This window comes from Panthera leo, chromosome D1 (genome assembly GCF_018350215.1).
Source record: "Panthera leo isolate Ple1 chromosome D1, P.leo_Ple1_pat1.1, whole genome shotgun sequence".
NCBI lineage: Eukaryota > Metazoa > Chordata > Mammalia > Carnivora > Felidae > Panthera > Panthera leo.
The window spans coordinates 108,252,546-108,268,016 of NC_056688.1; the positions used below are offsets into that span (position 1 = coordinate 108,252,546).

Consider the following 15,471-nt stretch of genomic DNA (forward strand, 5'->3'; position numbering starts at 1 on the left):
GTTGAAATGAAGGTCCTGGTGTCTTTGTTAGGACCTGTTTCAATGAACTAGGGGGAACAGAATCACCATTAAACCGGGCAGAAAGGGACTTGGAAGTAAGTCAACAGAGATAGGGTGTATAAACAGAAACTTAGCTTTGAAAGGGTAGAAAGAAATGGGGTGATAATCCAAGGCAGACATGGGCTGAAGGAAGGGCTCTGCTTTTTTTTTAATGTTCATTTATTTATTTTGAGAGAGAGAGGGAGAGAGCATGAGCAGGGAAGGGGAAGAGAGAGAGAGGGAGAGAGAATCCCAAGCAGGCTCAACACTGTCAATGCAGAGCCTGACGCAGGGCTCGAACTCACCAACCATGAGATCATGACCTGAGCGGAAATCAAGAGTAGGACACTTAACTCACTACTCTGCCACCCAGGCGCCAGAAGAGCTCTGATTTTTTAAGGGGATATTAAGCCATGTTTGTACATGAATTTGCATGAGTCAACAGTGAAGGAGAAATGAATGGTACAAAATATTCACAGACAGCTGCAGGAAAGAAGTTCTTCAGAGCCTGGGTGGAGGGACAGAAGTAGGAAGGATGGGAGAAGTGGCTATCACTTCAGTTGGTGGCTGGGTTTGGTGACAGGAAAGGGAGCTAACTTTTGCCAAGAGTCCAATATTCAGGACAAAGAACTGCCCAGTTCTGGACGTTAATTTTCCTCTCCCTAAATGGGCACTTGATGGGGGGGGGGGGGGGGGGGGAGACAAGTGACCGTGCACCACTCTTGCCTTTGGCTAGCCACCAACATCCCCCTCCCCGAGCCCGTGAGTGAGGGCAAAGGGTTAACCACAAGGTTAAAGGTCGGCGAGGTAGCAGAACGTATATGCTCCATCTAGCCCATCTCTGGGCCTGCCAGTTTTCACCAACCTGCATTTCATCATTTCATCCATCCTCTCATTTCTGCACCAGGCCAGATCCTCTCTCGCTGGTCCCGCCCTCCCAGTGGAAGACACCGGGCTCGAGCGGGAGCCCCTGGAGCGCGCGCGCGCGCGCGCGCGCCTCCATCGCGCCTGCGCACAGGGCTCCCTCGGCTCCCTGGGCCGGGTGGACCGTCACCCAGCGTGTTCCCCGCGCCTCGCTCTCGGGCGCGCGCGCCTGCACGGCGCCTGCGCAGAGGAACGAGGAAACCGGTTCCCTGGTGCGGTCCCGGCGCCTGCGCACTGAGGGCTCCGGGCCTCCCGGCCTGAGGGAGAGGAGCAGGGAAGATGGCGGCTGTGGTGGAAAATGTAGTGAAGCTGTGAGTTGTCGTTTCTTTCTCTCCTAGGCCGGGGGGCGGGGGGGGGGGGTCTTGTAAGGGACCTGGGAGTAGGGGGCGGTGCGGGAGGGGACGAGGCGGAGGGAAGGACGTGCCCGAGAAGGCGTCGTTGCGACTCCTGGTAGGGAGGGCAACAGGAGACTCCCGAGAAGACGTTGCGCTTCTTTGGAAACTTGTGGAGGCCCTGAGGGGGGCCCACGGGAGCCCCTTACAGGCAGCCTCCCTGCGGGGCTGTGCGGTCTGAGCTTTCCTTAAGGCTCACGGTGTCCTGAGCATGGCGCCCTTGTGGCGTACGAGAGACAGTCTGGGTGCGCTCTAGAGACCAGACGCCTCGGTCCGGAGGGGCCGGGTCGAGGGTGGACCCGGGACCGACCCGTGTCCCCGCGAAGCCCGGCCGCCGACCCCTCCCCATCGGCTGCCCGCAGCCGGTCCTGGAGCAACAGGCTCAGCAGCCTTGGCGCAGTTAAGCCCCGCGGAGCTGTTTTAACAGCCCCGTGACGTTCGGGGTGGGGGGGGGGGGTGGTCTTGAGGATGTGCTACCCCAGACCAGAAACATTCTTGGGAAGAATTTGTGGAGGAGCCGATGCAGAAGAACGACAACTTCAGGGGAGAGGGCCTTTGCGCCGGCCAGTCCAGCCACCAAAAAACGGGAACTGGACGGAAGCAGTCCAGGACGCCTCTGCAGCCCAGAGGGGCACCTAGGTGGGCAGGCTGCGCGCTGTGCAGTCCCCTTGTGCCAGGCAGGTGTCGAGCAAAGTTAGTTAATGGTTGTTGGGCAATGGAGAGGGGTCTGTTGGCTGTGAGTTCAAGATGCTTTGGGACTTGATTTCACCCAGCCTCCTCCCTGAAGATGGGAAATGGGTTCATGCCGGGTGGGCAAATAGAGTCAGCTCTTTTTAACGGGTAAATTGGGCTTGGTGCAGCAGTAGGAAAATTGGAAGGTGTCTAGTTGTCTGGATGTCCGGGCAGGGCTTTTGGATTTTGCCTGGATGACAAGGTAAAGGTTTGGCAACTATTCTGAGGGACTCACAGCTTCTCATCTACCTTTGTGGTGGGCTGAGCCCCCGCTCTTCCCAAGAGCCTTTTTAAAGAGTATGTTGCTTCCCCCTTTTCTGCCTGTAGCCTTTTTCTTTGAGAATGCATTCCCACTTCCATTAAGCTAAGTGCCTTCTCCTGTGGGTTTTTTTTTTTTTTTTTTTTTTTTTTTACTTGCTTTCAGCTCCATCCTGCCTCCTCTTTCAGCTACCCCTCCTCCTAACACTATTATCTTTCTCTCTGATCTGCCCACTCCAGTTTCCCCCAGCTCTTTCTTCAGGCTGACATTTCCCTCAATTTAGAAATGTCGCTGTTGATCTACCATTTGTATAGTTATCCTTCCTGACTCAGATGTTCTTTCTTTGTTTCCCTGCCTTTCTCTTTGTTGATTCCCACCCCCCACCCCCCCCCCACCACAAATCCCATTGTAAGGGGAGGTTTCACAAAGGTTTCATACTTCCCAGAAAAGAATCAGAGCCCCTACCTTAGAAATCTTACTGTACTGGGGGAATGTCAGACTTCCCTGGGTTTGGAGAGCTAATCGGTAATAAGACTTCGTGTTGGGGGACTTTCTTCAGGGAAATAGAGTTGCCAACCCTTTCATGTGGTGCTAAAAGGGAGGACTTGCCTGTTGACACAGAGCATGACTTACTCGTCTTCAAGGAACTACACAGATTGTGAGGGTCACCAGCCCCTGGTTCCTGAGTACTAGTAACTTTCTCCTCTGTTGTAGCTGCAGAGGGCTGTGAGCCACAATTAATACATTTTCCTACAGAACTTGCCCTTTAAGAGGGGGCTTGTATTCTTCCTATAGCATCGTCACGGTGGAGAGAGATATCTTTCCGGAGCTTCTCTTGATCATGGTGTGCCTCCTCTTTGAACAGCTGAGATGATACATCCAGGTCAGGACTACTAGCTCATCTTTTCTGACTTGCATCTTGTTCTGGAAGAAGAATCTTCCTATTTATAAATTCTCTCTTATTCTCTCTTAATCTCTCCTCATCTCTCCTCATCAGATCCTCTCTTCTCCCAGCTTAGGTGTTTCATGGCCAGTTCTCTACTCAGGAGACTGTTTGCACCGCCTTCTGAAATCCCACTTAACTCACAAGGGCTTTGATAGAACATCTCTCACTCTTTCACCCCAAACCAATTGTAGCCTCCTTGCTCTGACTTTGCAGCCCAAAGGCCATCTCATCCTTCCTTCCGTTTGACTTCCAGTGTCAGTATCAATTCCCATCAGCAGAAACAAAGGAGCTGCAGCATTCAGCCGTGTTTATCCAATTTTCCTCTGTGTGGTAAGGACATGGCTGCCTCCTAAAGGCCAGCCACTGTGAGCCTGTTCCTTTCTCTTTACTCTCCAACACAAGATTCGTGCTTCCCTCAAATTACAGTCATTACAGCTCATTGAAATAAGCCAGGCTGTCTTGTGTTGTCACCGTCTTGTGTATGGTGTGTGTCTTTTTCAGTTGCTTGGGAACATACTAAGTAGGCTGTGCCTAAGTAGTCTCTTACGGCTGCTGTGAGAGCACCCCCCTCTGATTCCAGAGCATGGTTTGTTGGTGTAGCTTGAGTTGTGGACATAAGCAACAAAGACATACTCTGTCCAGCTTCTCATGCTAGGGGTCTCCTTCACAGACTGTGTTTGAGCTTATCTAGTCCAACCTCCCCAGTCTGTAGCAGAGGGACTGGAGCTCCACGTGGGTTGATTAAATGTCGACATTTGTCTGGTGACTTGTAGCCATGCAAGGTCTTACTCCCAGGTCAAGTCAGGATGTCCCAGACGCCTTTGAGGGTATTGGGGATACTATGGCAAAGAAACCACCCCTGCCTTCAGTTTATTTTTAAGATTGATTGAATATGTAGATACGAATCATTGTAGTTAAAGTTCCGTTAATAAAGTGCTTGTTAAACTGTGAAGGGTGAGAACAACATTGTTTCTCTATACATGCTTCTTAGAACCAAGTAGCTCCTGGCACTGTGTAATTTTCCTGCTTTTTAAAGCACTTAAAGGTTTACCTCTTTTTTTTTTTTTTTAAACGTTTATTTTGAGAGAGAGAGCACACACGTGCACACACGAGCAGGGGAGGAGCAGAGAGAGAGAAAATCCCAAGCAGGGTCCACACTGTCAGCACAGAGCCCAGTATGGTGCTCAAACCCACGAACCTTAAGATCGTGATCTGAGGTGAAACCAGTAGTCCAAGGCTTAACCGACTGAGCCACCCAGGCACCCCAAGGTTTACCTTTGATTTTGATTTCAAACTGAGTCTTTGGAGTGAAAGAAGATACAGATTTCAAGCTGAGTCTTTGAGTAAATAATTTGATGGTGGGAATGGGAAAGGACCTAGGATGAGCCTCTGAGCAAACAGGTTTTATATCACTCTAATAGTACACTAAAAAAGTAGGCTTCAAGGTAGTTCAGGTATTTTCAGATGTTTTCCATTGACTGTAAAATTAGTATATAGAATTAATTAGTTGTCTAAATACAGGTCCCCCGCCTCACCCGGCTATCCAAAAGTAGAGTGTTCCTATGAAACTCTTCATAAGCTGAAATGGCATAAAGCAACGAAGCAATTACCACTTCTTGAAAGCAAAAATCCTCTCTGAATCTCTTTTGGTTAGTGAAAACAGGTACTAATGTAGGTCTTTTGTAAAAGTGAAGTGCCATAAAGGAAACTGTCAGTGGGAGAAACCTGTGCATGGTTCAAAATTCAAAAGGTATAAAATGGCATAGAAGAGAAATTGCCCCCAGTCTTTCTCTCTGGAGGCCTACGGTTTCTTTTCCACCTCTTGTTACGTAAATGGTAGCATCTCCTAACACTTCTCACCACTGTACCTCGCTTATTTTTTTCTACTCATCTTGGAGATTGTTTGATATCAGCACATGAAGAGTTTCCTTCTTTTTTTCAAATGGCTGAATACAATTTCATTGTATAGATATGCCGTAGTTTGTTAAATATATTTTAGTAAGTCCCCCGGACCTTGTTGAACTCCTTTGCTCATTCATAAAAAGAAGCTAACCTCTGCTTCTCAGTCATGAGGGTTAAGAGAAACAGCATCTTGGCTAGCACAAGGCTGGACTCAAGAGAGGCACAGAATGAACGTTCGTTTCTTTCTCTCTTTGTGGGTTAGACTTAGGTCTGATTAGACACATGAGAGATCATGTGTTCCTGATGGTAATTTATTTATAAAGTGCCTTTCCTCATAATGGCTTCGTGAAGGGACTTGGTGTCCCATGAGGCAGAAATGGAGGCAAATAGGACCAAGCCACGATCTCCCAGTCCCTTGAACCTTCTGAAGAAGCAGATGGCAAGGGAGGGATAGCTCAGCACCCTGTGCTCCACTCTACCCTGATCTCGGTCTTTCCGCAGCCTCGGGGAGCAGTACTACAAAGATGCCATGGAGCAGTGCCACAATTACAATGCCCGCCTCTGTGCCGAGCGCAGTGTACGCCTTCCCTTCCTGGACTCGCAGACTGGAGTAGCCCAGAGCAACTGTTACATCTGGATGGAAAAGCGACACCGGGGTCCAGGTGAGGGTTCACACTCAGAAGCACAGGAAGGAAGGAGCTTCCTCAGCTTCAGTGATGAGCCAGCTGAAAGGGTTTTCCTTACTGCTTTCCGCCCAAGGATGAATATGGTCTTGTCTTGATTAGAAGCCCGGGGGGATGAAGCAGACAGGTTCATATCAGCATCTTTGGTTTCTGCAGGGCTGCCCTGTTGAGGCTGTCTTTGGGCTCTTGGGAAGCCATGTGTTAGCCAAAGCCCCTGAGCCTACACCCATTTGTCTTTTGCATAAACTGTCCCTCCTCCTGCCCCTGGACCCTCACTGTCCATATTCCTCCCTTGCTCTAGAACTCAAGGCTGGGATGGGGTGGGGAGGGCTACTCATCTAGAAAGTGTTTGATATTATTGCCCAGGACTGGGTTAGAGCTTGACTTTTCTCTCTTTGTTTGCACAGGATTGGCCTCTGGGCAGCTGTACTCCTACCCTGCCCGGCGCTGGAGGAAAAAGCGGCGAGCCCATCCTCCTGAGGATCCAAGACTTTCTTTCCCATCTATTAAACCAGGTAAAGCACACTCCTCCCTGAGTAGGGGTGTGGCCTGCTGCATGGTGAAGAGGCCTGTTAATTACCTATTATATACCAGGGCCAATGCTAGATCCTGAAGATACTAAAATGAATGAGAAGCCATTCTTTCCTTTAAAGAATTCAGTCTAATAGAAGCAACAGGTAAACAGATAAGTTATGGTGCCATGTAAACTGGAGTGTCTTGGGCAACCAGAGACCAAATGACAGTGACTGGTCTATGGCTGGCCTCGCACTCTGTAGACCCAGAGCGGTCTGCTTTCAGCCCTTGTGAGCCTCGCCTCATCCTGACCTTGCCTGCAGACACAGACCAAACCCTGAAGAAAGAGGGGCTGATCTCTCAAGACGGCAGTAGTTTAGAGGCTCTGTTGCGCACTGACCCCCTGGAGAAGCGAGGCGCCCCAGATCCCCGAGTGGATGATGACAGCCTGGGCGAGTTTCCTGTAACCAACAGTCGAGCACGGAAGGTACGAGATTAACACTGTGGCTAAGGGAGCTTTGATGGAAACCAGCCTCCTCTTCATCAGAGGCCACCCAGTAAGCAGAATGGAAGCAGAGGTTGTGGGCCAGGAGGCAGGCCCGTGGGTTCTCCTGCTTCATTCCCTAATTAGCACTGGGTACTGACTGGCTTCGCTTTTAGCATCCAGTTTTTCCTGTTTCTTTCCTTCTAAGGACAGACTCTCCTTCGTTCATCTTTTGTCACAGATGTTTTTTGGTGCCCGGGGTTACATGGGTGAAGCAGACCTGGTCCCTGCCAACAGGGAAGATAAAACTATACATAGAAATAATAAGAGCTAAAAATATGGCAGGTACTGTGCTAAGTGCTTTCCCATTACTTTCTCTAGTCTTTACAACTTTATGAAGTAGGTACTGTGGCCTCCATTTCACATGCAGGGAAGTTGAAACAGAGTAGTTGAAAAGGAAACTTCCTATAAGGCCACACAAGTAAGCAACAAAGTTCTAATTTAAATCTAAAAATTGGGGGCGCCTAGCTAGCCTGGTCCAAACAGTGTACAACTCTTGATCTCGGGTTGTGAATTTGAGCCCCACATTGGGTGTAGGGATTACTAAAAACAAATAATACAATACAATACAATACAATACAATACAATAATTAATTAATTAAACTAAAAAAAAAAATCTAGCAAGCGGGATGTCAGAGGGAAGGGAACCATTGTTGGTGTGCCCCTAGGGCAGCAGATCAGAGGCAGGAGAGGACATGGCTACTTGGGGTACCAGGGAAGACTTTCTGAAAACACGGCATTTGATTCGGTCCCTTGTTGATGGTGGGGAAGGCACTCCAGGAGAACAACACGAAAGGGAAGGAAAGCCCACAGTATCGAACAGAGAAGGACTGGGGCGGTAGGGTGTTGAAGGGCCGCAGTAAGGAACGAGGCCGGAGCAGAGGGGCCAGCTGACCAAGGAGGTTGTGGGTGGCCTGGCCAGTCCTTTCGTGGGGGAGCTTTTGAGTGTACTTTGTATCTGCCCATCCTAATCCTCCTGTCCACTCAGCGGATCCTAGAACCAGATGACTTCCTGGATGACCTTGATGACGAGGACTATGAAGAAGACACTCCCAAGCGTCGGGGCAAGGGGAAATCCAAGGTGAGGAGCCAAGGTGCTGCCTGCAGGGGAGCCCGCGGAGTCCCTCTGCGTTATTGTTTGTCACTGCCATTTCTCCTCTCGTGAAGTCAGCAGCCACTTCCTGGAGAGCTTAACGCCTCAGGCCTAGACAGCTTGGTAAGACATCTTTTTGTTCTTTTTGGCAGGGTAAAGGTGTGGGCAGTGCCCGGAAGAAGCTGGACGCTTCCATCCTGGAGGATCGGGACAAGCCCTATGCCTGTGACAGTGAGTGCCTCATGAGTGGGTGGGTAGTCCCTGCCTTGGACCCAGCCCCTGCTCAGGATGCGAGAGAAGGGAGGGTATTGTTCTTGTTCAGAGTGGTAAAACAAGCCTCGACACTGTCCTGCCTGCCGACTGGAGGCCCCGGTCTCTGCTCCACAATGGGTGGGACCTGCATGCTCTGGGAGAGATCTCTGCTGTCCCTGGGGGTGGGGGACTGGGGGTGGGGGCCCGCTCAGCAGGCAGAATTGGCCTCTCAATAGACCGCGGCCAGGTCTGCTGGCCCTAGTCAAGCCAGGGCCCCCAGAGTCCAGCACTGAGTTTTTCAATGTCTGCTCTCCCCCTTTTCTCTGACTCGCCCCACTTCTGTTCCTCCACCCTGGGAGCGCCATCGCCGCTGGTCTCTCTCTCGTTCGCTCCGCTCTCCTGCTGCTGCCGCTCCTGTCTCAAGTGTATCAAGGCCTTCTTCTCATGACTTTTCTTTCTGTCTTTCAGATAGTTTCAAACAAAAGCATACCTCGAAAGCGCCCCAGAGAGGTAGCTCTCTCAACTTTTCAGACTTTTGGTTTTCCTATCCCTTTTCCCTCCTCCCTTGTTTCTCCCACCTTTCTCATCTCCTGTGATGCTAGTGTAAAAATTTCTGGAATGGCATGGGGTAGGAGCAGGGGGCTTTCTGTTGTGCTCCGCTGCTCACAGTCCTGGAAGCTGCCTCTACCGCTGCTTGTCTCCCACAGACTGGCTCCAGGGCTGCTCGGCCCCGCTGCATGGGGTGGCTTCAAAGCATTCTAAGGAACCCGCTATGAACAGATCCCTCTGCTTCCCCTTCCCCAGAACAGACACTCGGTGGTCAGCTAACGTTTCTCACCGTCTCACCACCTTCTCCCGTCCTCTCCCCATTCCTTCCTGCCGGCCCCCTTGCTCTTTTTGGTGTCACTGCTTAAGAGTACAAGATGCCTTGTGGGGATCTGCTTTCTTTGCTGGTTGGCAGGGGGTGGGCAGGGCACTGATGTGAGAGTGTCTTCGAATTGCCTTGGGGGCCAGATACCCCAGTGGGCTCAGTTGGTAGGCGATCCCCGAGTGATCCACTCCCCACTCCTTTATCCTCATTGGGCAGAGACGAGCTCTGTGGGATTCACGGGTAGCTTGAGCTTCCCACGTGGACTGAGAGGTAAAAAAAAAGTTTGGCGTCTCTTCCTTACCTTTATTCCTTCTTGCCATATTGCAAGAGTATTGAAATTCCCTTCCCTTCCTGACCCGGAGCTCCCCAGACTGTTGCCAGGGCAAGCGGTAATGGGGCCAGGGTTCAGCCTCCCGGACAGCCAGTGTGGAAGAGCAGAGGTGGCCACGGGCTGGGGGTTAACGGGGAAGGGCTCCGGAAGCTGGAGAGCCCCGGGGCCTGACGCTCCTAGCCGAGGGGAGGCGGCCGTCACTGAAGGCCTGTCTCAGACGGAGCCGACGGGGGCAGGGTGGTTGCCTCCGCCTCAGGTGGAGCCCCACAACTTGGAGGGGCGGGGATGTGGCACTCTCGGATCCTAACACCTTTCTCTGCAATCTTCTCCCCACTCAGTCTGTGGAAAACGTTACAAGAACCGACCAGGCCTCAGTTACCACTACGCCCACTCCCACTTGGCTGAGGAGGAGGGTGAGGACAAGGAAGACTCACAGCCACCCACCCCGGTTTCCCAGAGGTCGGAGGAGCAGAAATGTAAGCTGAGCGTTGGAGGTGGGGCGAGCGGGAGTCGGCCTACGAAGAGCCCTCCTTGCGGGGATACGGGGTGCTCAGCGGCCCCAGTGGGTGTCGTCAAAGTTCTTTCTCTGTAGCCAAGAAGGGTCCCGACGGGTTGGCCCTGCCCAACAACTACTGCGACTTCTGCCTGGGGGATTCCAAGATCAACAAGAAGACAGGGCAGCCCGAGGAGCTGGTGTCCTGCTCCGACTGTGGCCGCTCAGGTACCGCCAGCCCAGGGCCGCGGGCAGCCCCCCCCGGGGAGCCCCGGGCAACCCGCCCACTGCGCCACCGCACCCCCCCACAGCTGCCTGTGTCACCTGCTCCCCCACCCTCCACAGGGCACCCGTCTTGCCTGCAGTTCACCCCGGTGATGATGGCGGCCGTGAAGACCTACCGCTGGCAGTGCATCGAGTGCAAGTGCTGCAACATCTGCGGCACCTCCGAGAACGATGTGCGTGTCCCCACCCCGCACGCCTGGCTCCGGCCGCCCGCGGCCCTTGTGCGGGAGCTTCCTGTGAGAGGGAGGCAAGACCCTCCCCGGCGCCCCAGTGAGAACTTCGGGTCCCTTGCTTGGCAGGTGCTCCTTGAGCGCCAGCTTTGTGTCCGCTGCCGTTCTAGGCACCGAGGACACAAGGCCCACGAGGCCACTCCCTTCATGGGATCTGTCCCCTCCTGGGAACAAGCGGCGCGCAAGGAGATGAGTGACCCTTCGGCGACGGGCCGTGAAGGGAGTGGAAGCGGTGGTGTGGCAGAGTCCCTGGGTAATGCGTGTAGGTGGTCAGAGCCGGCCTCGCCGAGGAGGTGACGTCGGTGTTGAGATTTGGCTGATGCCGAGGAGCCGGTCCAAGAAGGTCTGCGGGTACAGCGTGGCCAGGGGAGGGGCACCAAGTGCAGAGGACTTAAGGCAGACGAGCCGAGTGAACTGAGGCGGCGTGGCCAGCTGGGGCCTTCCTGCAGTGGGAGCGCGGTGGGTGGGGAGCGCGGAAGGCGTTCCACCGGGTCTGAGGGTTTACTCGGAGCGACGTGCCCTGTCTTTAACATTTTTAGAAGATGACTTTAGTCTATGAAGAATAGAACGTAGGGGACGAGAGCGGAGGCCAGGAGCTGAGTTAGGAAGCTGGGAGGATTCAGGTGGAATGACAGTGACTCACTGAGTCTGAGTGGAGGATAGCCGTTTTCTTTCCTTTCCTTCCCTTTCCTCCTCCTTGTTTATTTATTTTGAGAGAGACTGAGACAGCGCGAGTGTGGGAGGGACAGAGAGAGAAAATCCCGAGCAGGCTCCGCACTGTCAGCACGGAACCTGACTCGGGGCTCAGACTCACGAAACCGTGAGGTCACGACCTGAGCCAAAACCGAGTCTGATGCCTAACTGACTGAGCCATGCAGGTGCCCGGGACAGCCATTTTCTATCCGGAAATTCCTGAGTCCGTTCTTACCTGCCACCTCCCCCGCCCCTCTTGGAAGTAGCAGCGGTGTCCACAGAAGCTCCCATCCCTACCCGCCCCCAGTGGCCTGACAGGCCCACTGGTCGCTCACCTGCCCCTTCCTCTTCCATCTTGCCTTCTCTAGGACCAGCTGCTCTTCTGCGACGACTGTGATCGTGGCTACCATATGTACTGTCTCACCCCATCCATGTCTGAGCCTCCTGAAGGTAGGTCGCTTGGAACAGTCCTCGTTAGTAACTTGGAAGACCACTCGCACGATAAGTGAGTTCTCTTCTCGGTTCTCTTCCCGGTGATCTGTTCTCAGGCAGGGAAGAGATACTTTGCCTCCACTCAGAATACTTTCCTAGCATCTCAACTTCAAGGCTTTAATGTGTGCACATTATCACTGGATACATTTAGAAACGCAGAAAATCCCCAGCCCGAGAGAAAACAAATGCTGAGCGGAAAACAGTTACCAGAAGGAGTGGTTTGTTTTCCTCCAGCTGGTCCAGGAAACTCCGTTTGTAGTTTGTCCGATGTGAGGCTTTGGTGTCAGCTCTTTGAACTTGACAGGTTTGAGTGTCCACGGCAGCTCTCTTCCCTTGCCCGGTCTAGAAAACTGTTAAACCTGGAGCCTGAATGGGTCACTCTGCCCCTCCAGTAGTTTGCGTAATGATGCCCTGAGTCTGTGGAAGCTCTTCAGCCGAACCCGTGGTGGCACCAAAAAGTGGCAGCGTCTCTGAAGTCCCCCTCCAGCCAGATCTGTGTGCCCAGACTCCTCCTTTATAGAAATTCGGGAGCTGGCTCAGGAGGATGTGAGTGTCTGGTTTTCACTGTGCACAGAGGATGTGGGCCAGCATTACAGACGAGAGCGAGTGACCCACTGCGTGGTTAAGCTGACTTGTAATAGAGGTCAGACTGCTGTCACCCCCCTAGGGAAGGAGACACTAGCGAAGTGTGAGAGTCCTTCGGCAGCTGCAGGGGAGCACGCAGCTGGTGTCCTCGGTCGTGCCCACTTTATGTATCTACTTTGGGGAAAAGTCATGTGTTTTGTGGTTTATTTTTTTTAACCGTAAAATATTAATTTACGGACGAAATTTGACGTGAACTGTACGAGGGCCTTCCTAGTGGAGTACTGTCAGATGCTGAGGTAGTGAAGAGCTGCAGGCAGCTGAGGGAGAACTCTCTAGAAGCCGTGAGGTGGTCTAGGCTCTAAGTCGGGTGTCCGCAAACTGCAGCCCATAAGCCAGATCCAGCCGCAGCTAGTGTATACAGCTCACAAGCTAAGAATGGTTTTTACATTTTTAAAGGAGATTTTAAAAAAAGAGGAACATGGGACCGAGACTATATGTGGCTCACAAAGCCTAAAATATTTAACGCTCTGGCTGGCTGTTTACAGAGAAGCCTGCCAGCCCCTGTGGTATTGACCTTTCAGTTAGAAAGGACCTTCTTCCATTTTGAGAGTCCTAGATTGCCGAAGAGTTTATAAAAGGTGTGGATTCTCCCGTGTGCACATCCACGTATGTACAATTACGTTTATGATTTTGAGGCATTAAGGGCTCATTTTCTTTCTAAAAACCAAAACAAGAATGCAACCGTAATAAATATTAATAAGCAAAGTATGAAGCAGTTATTTTTCTGATAGGACATTGTTTCCAGTTTTTCTGTGAAATAGATAATAGCAAGTTGGGTCATCACAGTTTGCCCCTTTTCCTCTCTTCGGTCCTCAGACTCTCCTCAAACGCCAGTGACGGTGGCAAGCCCGTCTCCTCTTTCTGTGGATTTCACAGAAAGCTGGCTTACTGTGGAATCAAACTTGGTTTCTCTAGAGCCTCTGTTCGTGATCTCCGCTCTGACCTTTGGGGCCATGAGAACCAAGTCTGGTTCTTCTGTAATCACAAGTCTAAAGCTGAGATGCTTGAAAAAATTCTGTCCTCCCAGGCCCTCCTGGAGATTCTGATTTAACAGGGCCAAGAGGGCCTAGGAGTCTACATTTGGAAATAGCCCTCCAGGTGATTCTTTCTTTCAGCCCCGAGAATTATTTCTCAGGATACTTGAAGCCCTAGAGGTTTCTTTTCGCTCAGGGTAACTGAGTTCGCTGCGGCAGAACATCTCTCATCCTACCTGTAGCTGGTCCTGCCGCTGGAAGGAGAGGTGGGGAGTGGAGGGGCAACACGCCAGGGCCGTGTGGGCCCCGTCCTGACCCTTTCTGTTTCTCTGCAGGAAGTTGGAGCTGCCACTTGTGTCTGGACCTGTTGAAGGAGAAAGCTTCCATCTACCAGAACCAGAACTCCTCTTGATGTGCCCCCATCCCCGTTCCCCTCCCCCACCCCCGTGCATCTAGGGCTGTTTCTCTCCTCCTCTCTCGTTTTCCGTGCCCACCTCTCCCCTCCTCCTCTTTCACAAGTCCAGAGAACCTCGGGTGGTCGTGCCAATCTGCCTTTGGCAGCAGCAAGCTGGGGTGGCAGCTCTGGCCGCCCCTGGCCCTCGGCCCTCAGGGAGAACAGAGCAGCACACTGCCCCGAGGCATATGCCTGCGGCCCGGCTCCTCACTGCTCTCCGTGACGTGCATTCACTCTGCCTGCCTTGGGCCCCGGCCCTGGTGATCACAGGGTTCAGACAGTGTCCTCTGAGAAAGAGTAGGAGAGCAGCTCGCTTTTCTCTCTGCTCTGCCTCCACTCTGGTCCCCAGGGTGTTCCCGTCCCCTGGAGGTGAGCAGACCAGGGTCTCTTTGCCAAGAGCGGCTGGGAGTGAGCAGCTGAGCGAGCTGGGGCAGCGCTTGCACGGAGCTCTCCGGGCCTGTTGTGCCGCTTAGCCTCGCTGCCTCCTTCCCCTAGAATGGCTCTCTGCAGCCCTCTCTTCCTGCTACCCAGGATCCTTTGCCTGAGCCAGGATGCTCTCGGTCACCCTCCTTGTTCTGTCCTGTCCCACTCACTCCACCCCACCCCAGGGGGAGTAGCGGCTTCGCCTGATTCTTCCTTGTGCTCACCTGGCTCGCTCGCAGGCGGTCTCTAACGACCGAAGCATTCCCCGCCCTTGGAATTTCCTGTCTTCTGCCTCCTCTCCTTATTCCCTTTGGTTTTGTGGGGAGAGGGGAAGAATCAGGGGGCCAGGCCAGCAGCTTGGGGGCCACAGGGAGACGTTGGATAATGTGCCTGTTTTTTAACTCGATGAAAAAGCCTACCTCCGAAATCCCCTTTTTGTTCTTCCTGGACCTGGACATTCAGCTCCTGCCCTTAACTGAATTGGGAGCCTCTGCCTCCTGCTCTGTGTATCCTGGCTCCTGGGTCACAGGGAAGCCGCACAGACGTCCCTTTCTTCCCTTGCACGCTCGCTAGCGGCTGGTAAGGTCTTCACACCCTGATTCCTCAGTTTTTTGCCTGGTGACACTGACATGAAGTAGTGGGGGGGACAGTCCATGCCAGGACACCCTGGAGTGGCCTTCCCCTTGGCTGTGGGCAGGCCCTAATTCACTGTCGCTTTGGAGTTGAGGTGTCTTTTCTTTCTTTAGTTCCTGTATTCTAAACATTAGTACAAATAAACGTTTTTACACAGAACTCCCTGCTGGATGGTTTATCTCCTGACTCCCTTTCCCGGTTAAGAAGGTCATTTCATCCTAAAACTTCTTCCCTAGGACAGTGGTTTTTATTTAATCCCAAATTAAATTTTTTGCTGAGCCCCCGTATGTAAAGCATATATAAAAAATTGAGTACTCTGTTAGTTCTAACTCCTTAACGTATATTTGTATTACAACTATTCCTTGTTGTAAAGGACAGAGTTGTTCCAGTTAATACAAAACTTGGGTTAGAGTTGGGTTCAGCATCCTGTTTCTGTATTTTGGTTGGTTTGAAGGAAATTCGGCGAGACTTGTATATGCAGATGGTGACAGGTTTATAAGAGTTGATCTTGGGATTTCAGATACTTTACACAGGTTCAGGAGCTTGAGTCTAAATATAAAAGAATCACAGAAGAAAATATTACGATGGGACATGTGAAAGCTTTGTGCATGGATAATGCACATGAGCAGAGAGACCCCTCGCTCAGCCTTGCTTGCCTGGCATTCGTT

General features: G+C 52.2%; 1 protein-coding gene across 1 annotated transcript; it reads left to right on the top strand.

Annotated features, from left to right (window-relative positions):
* Positions 1-1,173: 1,173 nt before the first annotated feature.
* On the top strand, positions 1,174-14,962 carry DPF2 (double PHD fingers 2). The gene is made up of 11 exons (XM_042905318.1): positions 1,174-1,274; positions 5,696-5,856; positions 6,285-6,392; positions 6,714-6,877; positions 7,923-8,015; positions 8,180-8,258; positions 9,820-9,957; positions 10,074-10,202; positions 10,320-10,432; positions 11,551-11,632; positions 13,629-14,962. The coding sequence occupies exons 1-11, from the start codon at positions 1,243-1,245 to the stop codon at positions 13,703-13,705; spliced, it is 1,176 nt and encodes a 391-aa protein (XP_042761252.1). The 5' UTR covers positions 1,174-1,242; the 3' UTR covers positions 13,706-14,962.
* Positions 14,963-15,471: the final 509 nt, after the last annotated feature.